Raw genomic sequence first — 18,029 nt, 5'->3', positions numbered from 1 at the left:
CATTAAATAAGTTAGTTGTCCCAATTTTGTTTTATTTATGACTTTAGTTTTCAGGGCTATGGATTTGACCATTATGAGGGGGGTTAGTTGTGAACTTGTGATACAGGGGAGGCTTGATTGGAGAAAAAAAAATTTTAGATGTTGTTAGTTTTCTCAATTTAAAGTATGAAATTGTTATGATCAACTCTAATCAGATTTCAAAAATTTATTTTTTTGCCTGAGTCGTTTGAAAGACTCAATCAAAATGTTACAACCTAGATTGTCACAAGTAGTCTGAGGCGTTTGAACGGAAAAATGTGGAGGACATCCAAAAGTAAGACGAATATTATAAAAAGTAAAGCACATGAGAAGAAGGAAAATTGTCACCATTGTGTATGTGATCAACAACTAAAATATTAGCATGTGAGTCTTATTGTTAGTTCCAACAATAGTAGCTAAACAAATATCTAACTATTATTAGGCATAAAGATTGCAACAAGAAAAAAAAAGGTATAAAGAGCTTTTATTCAAATTTGCTTTCATATACCTCAATAAACAAAACAACATAACATATATTCTAAATTCTCAAATTTGCTTTCATATACCTCAATATGATAATCACCTTTTTTCAATATTTGTCGTTGTATCTCTTATGTATGAAAATAGACTATTACAAGTATATATTTCGAAAAAATTATAGGCAAGTAAATTAAACGTAAAGAATGTGAAAAGATTAACGAGTTAAGTACAAATTCTTAATTTTCAATCACAATTTGGAAAGAAGATACTGACGTTAAGCGTTCCCGTTGGTAGCTGCTCAAGCTGACTCGTGGGTATGTTAATATGTTTGTTTCTTCCTTCTTCCGCATATCTGAAAATGACTCGTTTGAGTCTGACTCCTAGTCTGGATTTTGTCCTCCCACTTTGGGAATAGAATATGAGAAACTGAATAGTTTCACAATAGTTGTAGGTCAGACCTTCTCAGCTAATCAGATTCGACATGAGAAATCGAAGAAAGAAAACAGAAAGAAATAATCTAAACTCTGACTTGGGTCTGCGTCATATTTAAGACCTGAAATTTTAGAAAAACAATTGGTACCTATACATGTTATCCTCTGCGCTGCAAAGAGGCAATCCGAGCAGCTAAATCGTCGTATTCTGGTAGCTTAGGATGGATGAAAGCTAGATCAGTAGGTTGAAGAGAAACGGCACGAGCATGTGTTGTTTGTTGTCCTGCTGTTCTTGATGTAGGAGTTACTGGTTCAGGAGGCATTGATACTGCTCTATAAGGACGATTAACTGAGTCTGAGTTCGATAAGATGGCATTTCTACTTTCATATCGTTCGTCTCCATCTTGACTCGATAGAGTTGTCTTCGAATATAAACCTGTTTTGACCTTACTGGGCTCATATTTAGATGGTTTATTACTATAATGTTTCATTGTCTTCTCCTCTTCCTCTCCTTTCCTGCTACTTGAACGACTAGTCGAAACTTCATCGTTTTCAGTAGAGGTGGGGTTTTCATTACCTGGTGGCTGTTTCAATGGTCTTCTTCTTACTGATGTTGGCTTTGGTTTCTGTTTTCTTTCATTAACCAAATTGTCCTTGTTCTCACCCCGAAAATCGTTATTCATCCTCTCTGATCTGTCATTAAGTTCTCTTTTATTCACTGGTGGATCTTCTCGGGGTTTCTCCGGCATAGACGTTACATTTGGAGTTCCATATTGTCTCAAATAAGGCGGAGGGGCCAAATTGCCAGGCATCGATGTCTTGCTTTTAATGAATTTCGCATCCTTATCGTCACTGAATTCTCTTCTCTCACCTCTGCTAAGAACTTCATTATGGGATACAAACCCATTATCGATGAATTCTCTCCTTCCTTGAATCGGAATTTCCACATCATTGTGGAGTTCTTCACGTTTTCTAGGGGACAAGTAATTGTGACTCTCCCTTTTCACGACAGCTTTCTCCACAGCTACATTTTGTGGTTTGTAGTCTTCAACATTGGGTTCTCGTCTTCCACGAGATGAGGTATCTTCCTTCTCTCTTTTTAGGATGATTCCCGGGCTGCTATTCTGTGATTTTAACCAATCATTATGTGCTTTATTTCCATCTTTCTGGCGATCATCGAACGATCCTTGTCTGTTACGTCGATCCTGTCAAAAGGGCGAGAATATTTTGCAGAAAATAAGTATGGATGTTTTGGATGTAAAAGTACATAAAGATGCACTAGAGAATTCCTTTTTTTATGTACTCATTCAAAAACAAACTTGGAAAGAGAAGGAATTCAAGATCAGCCAACCTGTGCAGATTCAGGGGGATTAGACTTGCTCCTTTCTAGATTCCTCGAGTCCCATTTTACAGAGTATTCTCTAGCAATGTCTTGCATTAGCTGTAGCTTCATTTCTTTTGAAGGAGTGCTTGGTGCTAACTTATCAGTAAACTATTCGAGAAAAATCAGGTTGCTTATCATTCAGAAGTTTAAGGATTTGAATTATTTCATAGATAGAAAAGAAGCTTTAATTCAGAGTGGACAAAAGATAAACACCTGTTGGCTCACAAATGGTTCGAGAGAATTTCCGTATTTCTCTGTAAACATTTGCCTGAGGTCACGTAATTCAAGCAAATCAGCGAATCTAGCTGCTGCAAATATTAGAGATGCGACAGCCTCTCTGCATTCTTGGGGACATTCACTGTGCGAAACATAAGTGACTTGTGAGCAACAAGTTATCCGATATTGATTTTAGTTGTTCCATGTGAAAAAAGAACATATATATATATACACACACACACACGTAGGAGCACAAGGAAGCTATGTAGAGAGTACATCATGAAAGAGCTTTATATATATGACGCGTCCATACAAAGTGAAACGTCAATCAAACCTTAACTTTATTGATTTCGCCCGCCATATATCTCTAATTGCACTTATAGGCAAAGAATATAGTTGCAATGAAGGGCATTTAATGACGGTGTAACTTTGAACCCTGGTTGGAATTTTATCATGCCATGAAACCCGAATTGGACACAGTACGTGTACTCAATATATTGTGTTAATGGATATATTATAATGTTCGAAGGCACCATTAAAGTTTAGAAAAATGAAGATGATATTAGCAAAGGGTCCTCAATTAATAGTCGTATAACACATACGGAGGTTTCTAGAGTACAATAAATAAACTAGAGAATTCATTGTTAAGTTCCTAGCAAGGAAACTTATGTTTATGGCAAGATTACCTTTGCTTTTGCATGACCTTGAGATGCTGGGGGATGCAAGAACAAAATTGTTCTACCATATCATAACAGGATGAAAGTTTTAGCTCAACCAGAAGTCCTTCCGCCTGTTTCACCAAGAAGCACAAAAGAAAATAAAATCTTCAGAAGTGCTACTCAACCATCAACCGACTTACTAATACAACTAAGACGACCTTAAGAAGACAACAAAATCTCTTTCGGAACTCATCCTAGTCACCTTTAGCTTTGACATTATTCTATCACAAATTACTTTGATCTACAGCGTGTGTGATCTACCACAAAACCATTCAAGTATCATCAGTTTATGCTACTAGCATCCTGTACAAACATCATACCTTGGGCATCGATTTATTGGCCCGACATTATGATAAGAGATACGAAAGTGCCTTCTTGCATAAACTTAAGCGTGTTTACCCAAGATTCAGAAACAGAGAGGTTTATCGACGGGCTTGATCAAGACGTTACATATACAAATCGTATGACTTGCATAAACAATTAATCACACATTATCTATCTTACTAAAATTGAATTAAGAAAATTGCAAAAATTTATGACCATGAGCTAACTAATAAGAGTGGCACTGAGATCTCTTAGATTCATTAACTTCTATGAAAACCTTCGGCTTTTGATGATAATTTACCTCGGTGATCTCTCGCAAAAACAGTTTCAGACTCCAAGTGCATAATACCAAACTTATTACATTGTAGATTCTAATGAACCCCTCCTCCAAACTTGAGTACAAAAATAGTTCAAAGAGAACAAAAGGAAAATCAGAAACAGAAAAAGTAAAAAAATTGAGATTCTGATAATCAGAGTGCTAGAAGAGGCTACAAGTCAAGCCTCCTTTAGACCTACACGAAATCAACCGTCTCCATTTCCAGGTCAATTCCTTTTCTCTCTCTTGATATACTTTTCACTCCAAATGGACGGTACATTCCTACAATTAAGTCTGGGGTAGGTCTACTGTTGTAGTCTCTTCTATCATTTTTCTTAAGACACGTATTGTATATGATGAGTACAAAGGTGCATGCATATCCTAGGCACATAAAACCATAAATGGAGTTGGGTTAGAAAGAGAGAGAGGTAAGAGATTCATGTATTATTTAGGGTAAAACAAGCATGCAATTGCATAGAACTAATTCTTCCTAAAATGTACCAAATAAAACAAATATTTCCCAAGAAGAGGATTAAAATCCATAAATAAAAACACCATTTAATTCATATATTAAATAAAACAATCGATTCAATTCAATAAAAACTCATCTAATCCAGATTATTAATCAAAAATCAAACCAGAAAACTAAAGGATCAGACGAAAAAAGGAAGAAAGATTGGAGTTTATTACCCTGCCGTAGGCATTACTATCAAGATTATTAGCAAGAAGATCTGCTATATCCTTCTTCAAGAACTTCAGCATTGCATTTCTTTTCCTTCTTATTACATCGATTCTTGATTTAAGAAGCTTAATCGAAGATTTACTGCCAAAATTCAAAATATTCCGCCATTAAAACACAAACTCACATTCTCAATTAATGAATCAATAAAATCGAATTCCAGAGAGAGAGAGAGAGAAAGAAGGAATTTGATTAGAACCATTTAGCTGAAAAACCTCGCCCTAATAATCCATCAAACATCTTCTTCTTCTTGTTTGGAGAGAGGTTTTAGAGAGAGAGAGAGAAATACAAAATTTTAGAGAGAGAAAATTCTTGTTTGGAGAAGAAGAAGCTTGTAAGAGAAAAAAAAAACAGAAAATTTTCAGAAATGGTCTTGGCCGCGTTGGACTATTTCTTCGTCCATGACTTTTTCTTCACCTTAAGACTTTATTTGACACCCCGTTTACCTTATAAACGATAAGAAAATTTCGGTTGACAATTCTATTTGTCAAGGAAGTCAAACTACGTGACCTCCACCACCTTTCATCAAATCTTATTAAAATATTTAGAAACTAGTTGCACTTTGACTCTTTGAGCAAAATTGTTGTGTTTTGTGATCAGTGCTTCATTATTCACATCAAATGAATCCCAAATCACATAAAAATTCTGTTAAAAGTCTGTATAGTTTTTCTTATTTCTTTATCATTACTCGTTATTTTTGTTTCCACCATCTTTGATCTAAAAATGATTTTATGTCCGAAGAAAAGAGTAAAATCTGGCCCAAAATTTGAGGAGGATGATTAAATTTTTTCATTAATTTCTCTCTCTTCTTTCTTGGTCGAAGGAATTCCAATTATTTTTTGTGTCTGGATCAATAACATACTTTTGGACTCGGACATGGTGGCCTATATCTCTGATTTCGTCATTGCTACACTCATAGATCACTCTTCTACTAATATTTCAGTCTCCATCATGGGTACCACATAATATATTGCCCCAGGTATGTATTCCATTTGCTATTTTATCTTAGATTTTTAACTCTATAACGTATTCCATTGCGACTAATTTTGGTTTGGAGTAATTTTGTCAGGAACCTTTCCACTGGAAAAGAGGATTACCTAGTTCATTCTGTATGATTTCAAGAAACCTCTGTATGGATTTTGTATCCTCATGTTTGAAGTGGGTAATCCGTTTATATGGAACTTGATGGTGAATATATAATGTGAGGTGTTCGGTTGTACAAGGATTGATCTTAAAATATGTTGTTTGAGAAGAGAAAATTTGTCTCCTATGTGACACTATGCTCATCCTAATTCCCAACTCCACCTGGTGCCACTAGGATCTTTACTCAGACCTTTGTAGTTGGTTTTGTGAGTAGGCTTTTGAGTAGTCCAAGTCCGACCGATTTCAGAGACTAACCACCCCATTTCATCCTGTCTCTGTTAGTCTATGCAGGGGCGTGGGAAAGGGGGTGCAATCAGTGCCTTCGCACCGGGCCTCTCTCCATATAAGGGCCCCATATTAGTAATGTTAAGCTATTAGTTATTTAGAAAATGTCGTATGATGAAAACAATAAGCTGTGGTAGCCTAGTTGGTTTGTAACCTGCCTATGTGCATAAGAGGCACGAGTTCGAGTTTGTCCCTCTACAATGCAATATGTTATTTTTCAAATGTAAAAAAAGACTTTTAATACTAAAGGCGCCCAACCCAATATAAGGCCTATGTTGTGTTTTTTTTAGCATGGACCCATGTTCTTATGTTTTAGATATTCTAAAAGCATCACTTCTTCTCTTTGTTTCTTTATATTATTCACTCTCTTTGCGTATATGTTTTTCATTTCTTTAATCTCTTTACTTTTGTCTCTATTTCTGTTTGATCCTCTATTTGTTTTTTCTTTATCATCCTAATAATTTCTTGTGCAAAAAATATAGGTTTTACGTGTTGTATTGGATTTTCCAGATCATACTTAATTTCTTATTTTATTTTTTGTTGAAAGAACTTATATTCATATTAGTATTATGTAATCATTGCATACATTCAGGGGCGGCCCAGGCCCAAAGCAGCCAAATCAGTTGCTTTGGGCCCCGAGGGCCTCTTACTTCTAAGTTTAATAGGGTTGTCCGACTCAAATAGATAAAATTAGAACTAGACCTCTGATGAAAAACAACTTATAGCTCAGTTGGTTGTAACTTAGTTTGGGTGGTGATAGGCAGAGGATCGAAAACGCCTTCAAGCCAGATGAAGTTTTGTATTTTACTTTTCCTTTTGTACCTAAAAGGGCCCCCATTTTTTAATTGGCTTTGGGCCTCAAATCCACTTGGGCCGGCCCTGCATACAGTAATACTTTTACATAATATATTTTTGTCATGATAATATTTTATTCGGTCAAACAATTTAGATATTTTATTAATTTGTCGGGTACAAATAATTTTCAATTTTCGCAATATACGAAGGGACCCGGTTAAAACTTCACATCGGGCCCTCAAAATCTCAGCCACGCCACTGAGTCTATGGAACTCCATTTTATATCAATCATCTTTCTCAAATGGCGCATTTCATAGTAAAACTGATTAATTTCCATTAAGAAAGCCATTAGGTGGGAGATGAACCATTTCTTAACTCTATCCTTCTGTCTTTTTTATTAAAAACGGATTCTTTATCATCATTTAATCGTCTATATGTTCTTGTATTTCGATCATAACAATAAAATGTTTAATGCTTAGAACTTAGCAAACTTGTCATGACTTGTTACTTTTACACACAGAGAGTGCATTTGCAACTATAAAAAAAAGCCCGAATTAGACGTATACAGTTATGGAGTGGTTTTGCTTGAACTAGCAACTAGAAAGAAGGCACTGGATACTTCTTTTCCAGAGGGTATGGACATTGTGAGGTGGGTGAACTCTACTTGGACTTTGAGGCCAATATTAACAGCATCCTCTATCCAAGCATCTTAGACGAAATGTTGGGTTCTTCGATCTTGCCTTCTTCAGTACTTGATAAAGTGTTTGAAGTATTCTTGATAGCTTTACGATGTAGTCTGAACTGAACCAAATGAAAGTCCGACAACGAGAGAAGTTGTGAGGAAGCTAGCCGACGCTGAAGGCAAGAGTCACAAATGAAGAGATTCTATTGATTATCAATCATGCCTTGTGATAGTCCCACATCGCTCGCGAGAGTGTCCAGCTTAGGCTATAGGTGTACGATGGCGCTTAGTAAGTACCGAGGTTTTTTTGGGGGGGACTCCTGGAGTCCCGGCCAAGAACAAAACTTCCTATCACCTGTGCGTGGTGGTGGACAAAGTGAGGACAATATTGGCAACTGCTAAGGCCTGCGGCGTCAGATTTGACATCAGAGTCGAGGCCGGCTCTTCACTGAGGGTGGGGGAGTTGTGATAGTCCCACATCGCTCACGAGAGTGTCCAGGGCCTGGGATATAGGTGTACGCTGACGCTTAGTAAGTATTGAGGTCTTTTGGGACTCCTAGAGTCCTGGCCATGAACAAAACCTCCTATTACCTGTGCATGGTGGTGGACAAAGGAAAGACAATATCAGCAACTGCTAAGTCCTGGGCCGTCACATGCATCAAGTTTCCAGTCAGAAGGATTTGGCTTTATCAAGTTTTGTTTAGCGAATTTTGTAACTTCAAGATGCAGGATCCCATCGACACCTTGCAAAATTGGAACTTTAGTTAATTTTGAGTTCATCAATTATATTGTGTACAATACTGAAACTCATTTGGATTAGGCCTTCAAATACTTTCTTCCTTTTGCGGTTTTTTTATTTTTTTGTAAATGCATGTCTTGGTTAAATCATGTCTTTGGGTGGCAACTTAAGAGGGTTGGAATGTTAGTTAAAGATATATTAATAAAAGATTTTGGTGAATGCTTGATACTTCATTTGTTTTTTTAGTAGGCATACCAAAATGCTTGATACTTCATTTGTGTTTTAACAGGCATAAACAGGTTCTGGTGGCGTAGTCATCGCCTCGAGTGAATATCAAAAAAATAGGATAAGTGATATAAGACGGATCGAGATGAAGAGATCCGACGATGAAGATGCGTCCAAGTAAAAAGATACGTGTTATACGTGTGTAACACGTATACGTACGTGACGGATCGAGAAGACGAGATCCGACGATCAAGAAGAATTCAGAATATTTCAAGATATATGAAGATATGTGAAGATATATGAAGATCCATAATATTTACTTTCTTATATTCAGATTATCTCTTGTAACTATCTAATGGTAATATTAGATAGATTTTATATTATTTTCTAATTTAGTTAGGAGAAACTAGGAAATCCTAAACACTAAGTTATTTATAAATAGGAGAGGGTTCTAGGGATCAAACCATCGAGTTATGTCTGACCAATGTAACCGATCAACCTCACAATTGTATGTGGTGATTATTAATAAAGAAATTATTCTACGTGGATGTAGGTCATAATTATCCGACCGAACCACGTTAAATTATCGTGGCACTATTTAAATTTATATCTCCGATTATCACATAATCGTGAATTTAACATATTATGTAGTGGTACTCATATATTGGTTATGTAAACATTACATAGTTTTAATTATTGTAATCTATTTGTGTAATAGTTATAGACTAAAGAGTTTTAACATCTTAAAGATTGCCTCTTAAAGGCCCTCGCTAAAGTTCATGAAAGGGCTTACTTTGTTTTCTTTTATAGGACGTATACTTATACCCTCAGTCACACTATTCACTCTACAATTTTCGTTATCTTATAATTTATTTATTATCTCCATGATGCCTAATTAAATCATCATGCCTAAGAACTTGAACTTATCTCTTGTACGTTTGTTGGCTTCTAAACACCTTCACCTAATTTCATAAAAAAAAACACCTTCACCTAGGTAACTTATTCATTTCTTTCCCAATTTCTATAATCTTTCTCTTTCTAAACATTTCCAATTTCTCTCTCTAACTCATTGTACTAAAACATGAAAACCAGAAGCTTTAATTCTGCTCTTATCATCTAAACCAACTGCAAACAATAGCAACTACCAAGTTCTAAAGTAGTAGACTAGAAAGAACATATTCTTTGATGATATCAACTACTAAGACATCCTTCGGTAGTGGTGGCCAACGAGTCGTGTCGGCCCAGAAACGGACCAACACAACCCGTTTATAAGGCAACACTACACAACACGGAACGTCGCGTGCCTTGCCGTGACGACCTGTCACGGGTCAATTGGATCGTGTCCGGTCTAGGATTTTAAGCTCCCAAATTCGTCAACCACGACACGTTAGGAATGGAAACACGACCCGCCACGACTCGTGGCTTTCCTAACCCAGCACGTCACGCTAACCCGTTAGAAACGGGTACTTAATTTACAAAATACTATTGCTATTTTGTTGAAAGTAGTTATTAGTTAATAAAATTAATAGTTAATAAAATTATTAAGTAATAAAATAAACATAGATTCTAAAGTTTAAACATAGATCAAAACGTTTGACTTGAAAATTATTTAGTGCTTCTTTTGGTTATGTTTGGCAGCAGCTGGCCCATTAGCCACGCCCCAGCACAACAACGGCCGGAACCGCCACGGGAACGGCATGCCAACAGCTGGGCCGTTGCCATGGGGCGTTTCTGTGCCCAGACTTTGTGGTCTGGGAACGACACGACACAAAGTCATGCATGGCGTGTCTAACGTGCCACGACTATCAAACGGGTCGTGCCGTGGCGGCACGACCCGTTGGCCACCACGGTGAAGGAGTTGAAGGAGATGCCCTTCGACCAAGATGACAATGCGACCAAGATGGCAATGCGAGCAATATGTCAGCTAGGACAATTGATGAAGAAGATCATAAAGTCCGATTGATTTAGGGGTCGTAGTGTTTAGCTAGAAACCAACTACGATCGTCGAATTACGAAGTAATTCGCGGCTAACTTCGATCAGATCCTACATCGGGTTACACATACGAATGGGTATTTAATCGGATGATATGACTGGTGGGAGTGTGATATAACATTGGGAATGTCCCATAAACATATATCACAGGCCTAAATAGAATTTGGGCAAAAGATAGCAAAAAGGCTCGAAATAAGGGTTTTGGGCCTAGGCCGGTTCGGGTACTTCTGAAACTTGGATTGGGCTGAATTTTTGAGAGTGAGTTGCTGACATACCCAGTAGTACGCATGCAAAATTTCGTGGTGTTTGGACACCTCCTCCTTAGGGAATTGAGAAAATATCATTAATTGCTATTTTCGACTATTTCCCTAAATCTTATTCTAAAGGGTGTTTTAGGAAACCTTTGAGGAGGTGTATTCTCATTAGGGTTCTATATAAACACTCTTAGGGAAGAGAATAAGGTGTGGAATTTCTCTCTAAGTTTTCTTACTCTACCACATCAAGTAGAGAGGAGAAAGTGAGCTAATTCCCAAGCTATCTTCTAGTCAAGCAAGAAGAAGGTCTTCTTATTATCAAACCACCATTGCAGTGCTAGCGAGCTTTCAAGGAGGGAGATTAAATACACCGTTTGGTGTCCCAAGTAGAGGAGCTACGTTTGAAGCTCTTGGTCTTCTTTAATCTATTCAACTAGCTCGAGGGAAATATCGATTAAGGTAATCTACTATCTTCCTATTAGTTAATTACTAGTTTTGCATGATGATCTTGGGGATACTAGTGTTAGACATTAGATGTTGTTATCCGCTATAAACACTAGTATAAGGGTATAATACCCAACACACGGCACGCCCCGTTGGCCACCACGACACTACCCGTTGAACATCACTATCCTTCAGTCCATATGACTGATGTTTGAGATGTTCATGTCTGGAAATTCCACATTCAAATTCTTCACCCATGTTCATTTATTCAGACAACTGTTTGACATTTTCAGGTATTCATTAGTAAAGTTATATAGGTGAGTTAGAGAGAAAAACAAAATACACACATGAAACATTAACACATGGCACGTAGCACATAACACATTAGAATTATGCCAATTAATGTCAAATAATAAAAATGGTTTTCGGATAGACCTAAGTTAAAGAACGTTGTAGTGTAAGAGTCTTGGAGAGAATAAGAGAGAAGAAGTACAACAACTATTGCATTAAAGAGAAAGAGATAGAAAGTAGAGATTGGACAAAAGTTAGAGAGAGAGAAAACAATACTGCATATTCCCTTCTTGTTACTCAGTATAACTTTTCTAGTTTAGAAGGTGACCATAAAAACAATGTAATCACTTTAAATCTGTCTGGGTATGGTGTTTCTAGTAAATTAGTTCCTAAAATTGGTAGGCTTAGATTCATCCAACTTATTGATCTTAGCTCTAATAATCTCTCTAGGGAGATTCCAAATGAGTTGAGGAACTGTACTAATCTTGAATATTTGGATTTCTCTAAAAATGGGTTTATAGGTAAGTTACCAGATAACTTGAAAACCCTAGGGAAGCTGTATTACTTATCAATGTTCAGTAATTTATTGAGTGGAGAAATACCCAAATCTTTATTTGAGATGCCAAATTTGACAATTGTGTATCTACATGTGAAACAAAACATGGGTTACGTCTTGAAGAACCTGCTCAGTCTATCACTAGTGATGTTGGGTTAAAATGTGGAGACCAAAACTAATTTTGTAACGATAACATAGTCCTACATTGTAAACTCTTTGAGATGAAAGAGATACAAAGCTTTATTTATAAGAGACGTAGTCTTTCCATAAGAATACATGTAAGTGTGTAGCCTAAATGATAGATTAATTGACTATAACTACCTATATACGATTAAAATGTCTAAGTAAGTCGAAAATATCAATTTGTCGGGCTTATTGGCCGAACTAGGATACAATACCGGTTAGAGCCTTTTGTCCATGCCCGTCCGACTAAACTTCGCAGTCCGGACGGGTAGTGTCCTTCTCGAACACCGGACGTCCACGAACACATCTGGCTCAGACAATTTGAAGGCAGATCCTGGCTCGCGGTCCTTTTTCCCGCCCCTACTTTTAAGTTTAGAGAGAGACAAATTTTGGAACAAAGAACGAAAGAACATTATTGTTGTTAACTCTTACACATATTAGTCCTTTATCTCTAGCTTTCTATTACTGATATAGACCAATTTGTATACTTTATTTCTTCGAATAGATGCATGTCTTTGATTAAAAAAACCAGTTACAAGCGGGCAACTATTATTCGGCTTTCTCTCCCTAACCGATTTTTTGTTCCTTCACAACCTTTCTGATTGATCTTTTCTCTCAATTTTAACTACCCAAATTCTTAATTACATCCCAATCTCAACCTTTTTGATTTCTTCTACTTTGTTCAACAGGTGAGTTCATCATCTCTTTCTATTTCTCGACAACTCATTCTCTCTAGTCATTGTACTAAAACATGAAAACCAGTAGCTACCTTTAATTCTGCTCCCTTACCATCTAAACCAACTGCAACAGGTAATTACCAAGTTCTAAAGTAGTAGACTAGAAAGAATATATGCTTGAGGATATCAGCTACTAAGACTTCCTTCTTTTCTCATGATTGATGTTTGAGATGTTCATATCTTGAAAGCCCACATAAAAATTCTCCACCCAAGTTCATTTATTCCCATACTTATAGTTCACATTTTCAGCTCAAAAATATCAAAATTTGTACTATAAATCTTCCAAATTCATCTCAGTTTCAACTCCTTCAACAACAAAAGTTCAACCAAATTTTGCACTATAAATCTTCCAAATTCAACTCAGCTTCAACAACAGAAGTCCAACCAAAATCAGCCATGTCTGAAACTTAAGTATTTCACATTTTCAACTCAAAAATATCAAAATTTGTTCTAAAACATGAAAACCAGGAGCTTTAATTCTGCTCCCTTACCATCTAAACCAACTGCACACAACAGTGACTACCAAGTTCTAAAGTAGTAGACTAGAAAGAACATATGCTTAATGATATCGACAACTAAAACTTCCTTTTGTCCTTATGATTGATGTTTGAGATGTTCACATCTAGAAAGTCCACATACAAATTCTTCACCCAGGTTCATTTGGTCTGAAAAAAAAGTGTTTGACATTTTTAGGTATTCATTAGTTGAATTATATAGGTGAGTTAGAGAGAGAAACAACTACACACATGACACATTAACACATGACACATAACACATTAACACATAGCACATTAACACATAACACATAACACATTAACACATAGCACATTACAATTAGGTCAATTGATGTCAAATATAAAAAATGGTTTTAGGATTGACCTAAGAAGAAAAAGTGTGGTAAAGACCAGAAAAAGAACAAGAAATGATGAGGTGTCAAGTCGAACTCTAAGATCCAGAAGCCGAAGGGTCTATGCTATGTCTATGGGAAACCAGGACATAAAGCGTACCAATGCAACCAGAGAAAGGACCAGAACTCAAACCCTGTTGGTGACTGAATGTAGTTGAGTCTGAAGAAAGCATTGTTGCAATAACTGAGACCAGTTTGGTGGACTGCAGGCATGAATGGGTGCTGGATACAGGAGCTTCCAGGCACATGGACGGTAGATTCCTACAATTAAGTCTGGGGTAGGTCTACTGTTGTAGTCTCTTCTATCATTTTTCTTAAGACACGTAATGTATATGATGAGTACAAAGGTGCATGCATATCCTAGGCACATAAAACCATAAATGGAGTTGGGTTAGAAAGAGAGAGAGGTAAGAGATTCATGGATTCTTTAGGGTAAAACAAGCATGCATAGAACTAATGCTTCCTAAAATGTACCAAAAAAACAATGACAAATATTTCCCAAGAAGCAGATTAAAATCCATAAGAACGCTTGTCAATCTCAATTAATGGGAAGCAATAAGAAAAGATGTTGTAAGTTCTACATCCTACGGTTGTCTTTTTTCTTTTACATTCTCTAAGATTTCAAGTGACTTTAGTGACATTTAAACATAATACTCTTGTGAGTTCAACTTATGATAGACACAAAGTAATCTTATTGTACTTCCATACACAGTTAGATGAGAGGCTGCGATCTGGATGTGCCCTTACTAAATGACTGATTAGTTCCGAGAAATTAAACACTCAAATCAAACTTGTCTACACTAACGTTTCAGAGTGAAGTTTTAAATTGTATTCTTGTAGTATACCCCCCTTTTCTTGGACAAAGGTTTCATATAAGATTACAGAAGTAGTTCTTGAATTAATTTATTTAGTCGTTGCTTAAGTTTTACGGAAACATTGCTTCATCTTCTCTCATTTTATTCCTGTACTTCTCTTTGGTAGTTGGTAAACATTTATTTTTGAAACTTAGAGGTGAAACATTTTCTATGAATGTTAACTGAAAGTTGACTACTTTTTTGCTCTTTAAGGTTCTAAAAGAAGGTCTATGCTGGGACATGCACTATTACTATGAAGGGATTCTCCTTGGGAATGGTTAGTATGCTTCTAATTTAAGAACTAATTTTTCAGTTAATTACCTTTGATGTCGTCATTCCTCTAGGAATAACATTCAATATTGATATTGTCTTAATACAAACTTTTGATATGGTGCACAAGCTTGAAGCTTCATTTGGCTTATACTTCTTAGGGAGAAGCCGAAAGACAAAGAATAAGAATGAACAACAATATGTCGCACATACAGAGTGAATACGATCATAATTTTTTTGTATTAGATCTCCCATTTTTAAGGCCTCGCTTTACCGGGCCGGCTAAACTACCACACAACAACTCCCTTAGGGTTTCAACAAAAAAAAAGAACTCCATTAGGGCAAATCATGTCAGAGTGTATATATATATATATCATAGTTTAGTGTTTTTTTACCTTCCAGAAAGAGAGAGAGAGAGGGAGGGAGAGAGAGAGAGAGAAAGTCAATGAAAGTGCAAGAAAGAGAGAGCTGGTGAGAGAAACGGGTGAGAGGGATAGAGGAGAGAGAAAGACACTAACAAAGTTGATTGACTAACGGGTAAGAGATAAAGATTAGGAGGCAAATTTTAATCAAGTAATTTTGCAAACCAAAAAAATCGGTGCGTCCTCTAAGTCAAAGTTGATTGACTAAGTCTTTATGCTCTAAGGATTTTTCTTTATGCCTCGAAGCTCCCACTATAAGATAATGGTTAAGAGTACTCCACACTTTGGTGCAACGGTTGGACACCCCCTCTTAAGTCCATGATGTCGTGGGATCGAGTCTCGATGGAAGCAGTTTGCCATCAAGATTTATTCCATGTAATTTAGGCAACATATAGAGTAAATATTATAATAAATTTGTTGGGCTTTAGGCCTCTTTCATGTTGTCGGGCTTTAGGCCTCTTTTCGTTATGGTTTAAATTGGGCGGTTATCGTGCACATCACATCTTCATGATGTATGAATGCCTTGTAACGACTAACATAGATCGTAGTCGATTTCTCAAAAAAAAATAATGGTTAAGAAGAAAAACGAACAAAGAAGGATGAAACGAGAAAATATCCACATTTACATGGAATGATTGAAACGAAATACTTAAAACGAGAGATAAACGGATGGCTTAAGCGCCAACGCCATAAACAAAAAACATCATTATTAGACCTAAGACTAGAAGAAACGGAATAACAAATGCTTGGATCCGTGCGATAAAAATAGAGTCCATCAATGAGATCACCAAGTCCAATCGTCTTGTACGTGATAGGGTCCTGAAAGACACAAAATCAAGAACTTTCAAGTGACTTAGTAATGACAGAGATTGAAATGAGATTAATCCTAAAATCTGGAATATGCAATACGTCATGAAGAGTAAAAGAAGTATTGAAAAATATGGAACCAATATGTCGAACCGGAATACGTGACCCATCAGGTAACTTTACAAAATAATTGGGTAGAGCAATGGTAAAGGTGGAAAACCGAGAGAGAGAGAGAGCATCATATGTGTTTTGCTGCCCCTGAGTCAATGACCCACGGTGGAGAGTTAGAACATATACCTGTTAAGTGAACCGAGGGATCCATCGTGTTGGCAATGGGTACAGAGGTGCCTGCAGCATTTCGTTCCTGTTGGCCCAAAAGAGTTAAGTCCCTGATATTGTTGTTGGGTTAAAGAGGTTGCTGCTGGAAGCACTCATGTGTTGTCAGTGGGTGCCGATAGCGAGGCAGCAAGGGTAGAAGATCTTGGACATGAACGAGCTTGTGAACCATTATTTGGTGGATAGCCATGTAATTGGTAACAAGTAGCTTTGACATGTCCATGAACTTTGCAATACTCACAATATGAGCTTTGCCTTCTTCTGTCGTGGACGATTAACATGGTCTGGCCGAGAGTGGTCTGGTCGAGAGTAGTCTGACCGAGAGTGGTCAGAGTGATGAACAACCAAAGCTGCATCCTCGGATCCCACATTAGCAGTAGCCATGATACTTTGTTGCACCTCTTCTTGTTTAACAAGAGAATGGATGCGTAGAATCGATGGAAACAGATCCATTAGTAGGATTTTGCTTCGGATCGCAGGAAAGCAGTCATGAAGACCTTGAAGGAACTCCATGGCACGCTCTTGGTTGACACGATCAATGAGGGATTTTTCGTGACCACATATGCAAGGGTCAACGACCATGAGCGATTGAAGCTCGTCTTGAAGCGACTTAAGGTTGGTAAAATAAGAAGAAACGCCCAAACCTTCTTGTTTGAGAGTGGATATTGCTCGTTTCAATTGGTAAACCTTTGGAGCATTTGTTTGAAAATACCTATCGTGAAGGTTACACCAAATGTCGGCTGCATTGTCGTCATATAGAATCGAAGGTCGGATATCGGGTGCAACTGAGTTGAGAATCCAACTCCCAACAAGGTCATTGCACCTCTCCCAAGAATGAAGTTCAGCTGGATTAGATGGTTTCGAAATCGAACCATCAACGAAACCAAGTTTGTTCTTGGCTCGAAGAGCCATTTTCATAGCTTTAGCCCAAGAAGAATAGTTATCCCCTGACAGTAGAGGGGTGATGAGGACTGTGGTAGGAGAGTCCGAATGGTGGACATCAAACAGTGAAGAAGTAAGTGGTGGAGGGGTAGGAGTGTAGTCGGATGAACTGTCAATTGGTTCAACCATGAAAACATAGATCAAAATGATAATGATATTGATTGAAAAAAAAAATGTAAAACAAGGCTCTTATACCAAGTGAAGAGTATGAACTCTTAATGATGTGAAGAGCTAGAAGACTAGCCAAATGAAGAAGATGAGTGTAAGTAGATAGAACCGAGAGATGTGAATGAGAATGAATTCTCTGTATCTATTTCATTGAGTATATTGAGGTATTTATAAGTATATGGTGAGGGTTATCAACTAAATGGATATACATACAATCATAACAACTTGACTAATTCAAATGAGATCTTCATGATCTTCTTGGTGGGAAGCAATCCCAAAAATCTGGCAAGGCTCGGGTCTTCTAGCTGGGTCTCGTGTGTGGGACTTGGGTCGTGTATGTTGATCATTGAGTGACCCTTAATAGTAAAT

At 37.1% G+C, this 18,029-nt stretch overlaps 2 protein-coding genes across 3 annotated transcripts; both read right to left on the bottom strand.

Annotated features, from left to right (window-relative positions):
• Positions 1 to 477: 477 nt before the first annotated feature.
• Positions 478 to 5,116, bottom strand: LOC147537054 (uncharacterized). Of its 2 annotated transcripts, XM_086644706.1 has the most exons (7): positions 4,827 to 5,116; positions 4,579 to 4,711; positions 3,216 to 3,319; positions 2,527 to 2,671; positions 2,281 to 2,421; positions 1,079 to 2,134; positions 478 to 924 (listed from the first exon to the last, which is right to left on the bottom strand). In XM_086644706.1, exons 1-6 carry the CDS (start codon positions 4,865 to 4,867, stop codon positions 1,088 to 1,090), a joined length of 1,611 nt encoding a protein of 536 aa, XP_086500832.1. In that variant the 5' UTR covers positions 4,868 to 5,116; the 3' UTR covers positions 478 to 924; positions 1,079 to 1,087. The 2 variants fall into 2 exon arrangements, with proteins under 2 accessions (XP_086500832.1, XP_086500831.1); XM_086644705.1 differs by having other exon boundaries at positions 478 to 2,134.
• Positions 5,117 to 16,645: 11,529 nt separating this feature from the next.
• Positions 16,646 to 17,621, bottom strand: LOC147537053 (uncharacterized). The gene is made up of 2 exons (XM_086642729.1): positions 16,870 to 17,621; positions 16,646 to 16,811 (listed from the first exon to the last, which is right to left on the bottom strand). The coding sequence occupies exons 1-2, from the start codon at positions 17,619 to 17,621 to the stop codon at positions 16,646 to 16,648; spliced, it is 918 nt and encodes a 305-aa protein (XP_086498855.1).
• Between the last annotated feature and the right edge of the window lie 408 nt (positions 17,622 to 18,029).

This window comes from Eschscholzia californica, unplaced genomic scaffold (assembly GCF_041429995.1).
Source record: "Eschscholzia californica isolate CP2 unplaced genomic scaffold, dmEscCali1.0.p SCAF_5, whole genome shotgun sequence".
NCBI classification, from domain to species: domain Eukaryota; kingdom Viridiplantae; phylum Streptophyta; class Magnoliopsida; order Ranunculales; family Papaveraceae; genus Eschscholzia; species Eschscholzia californica.
The sequence above is the reverse complement of the archived record's forward strand: the minus strand, read 5'-3'. Positions and strand labels throughout refer to the sequence as shown.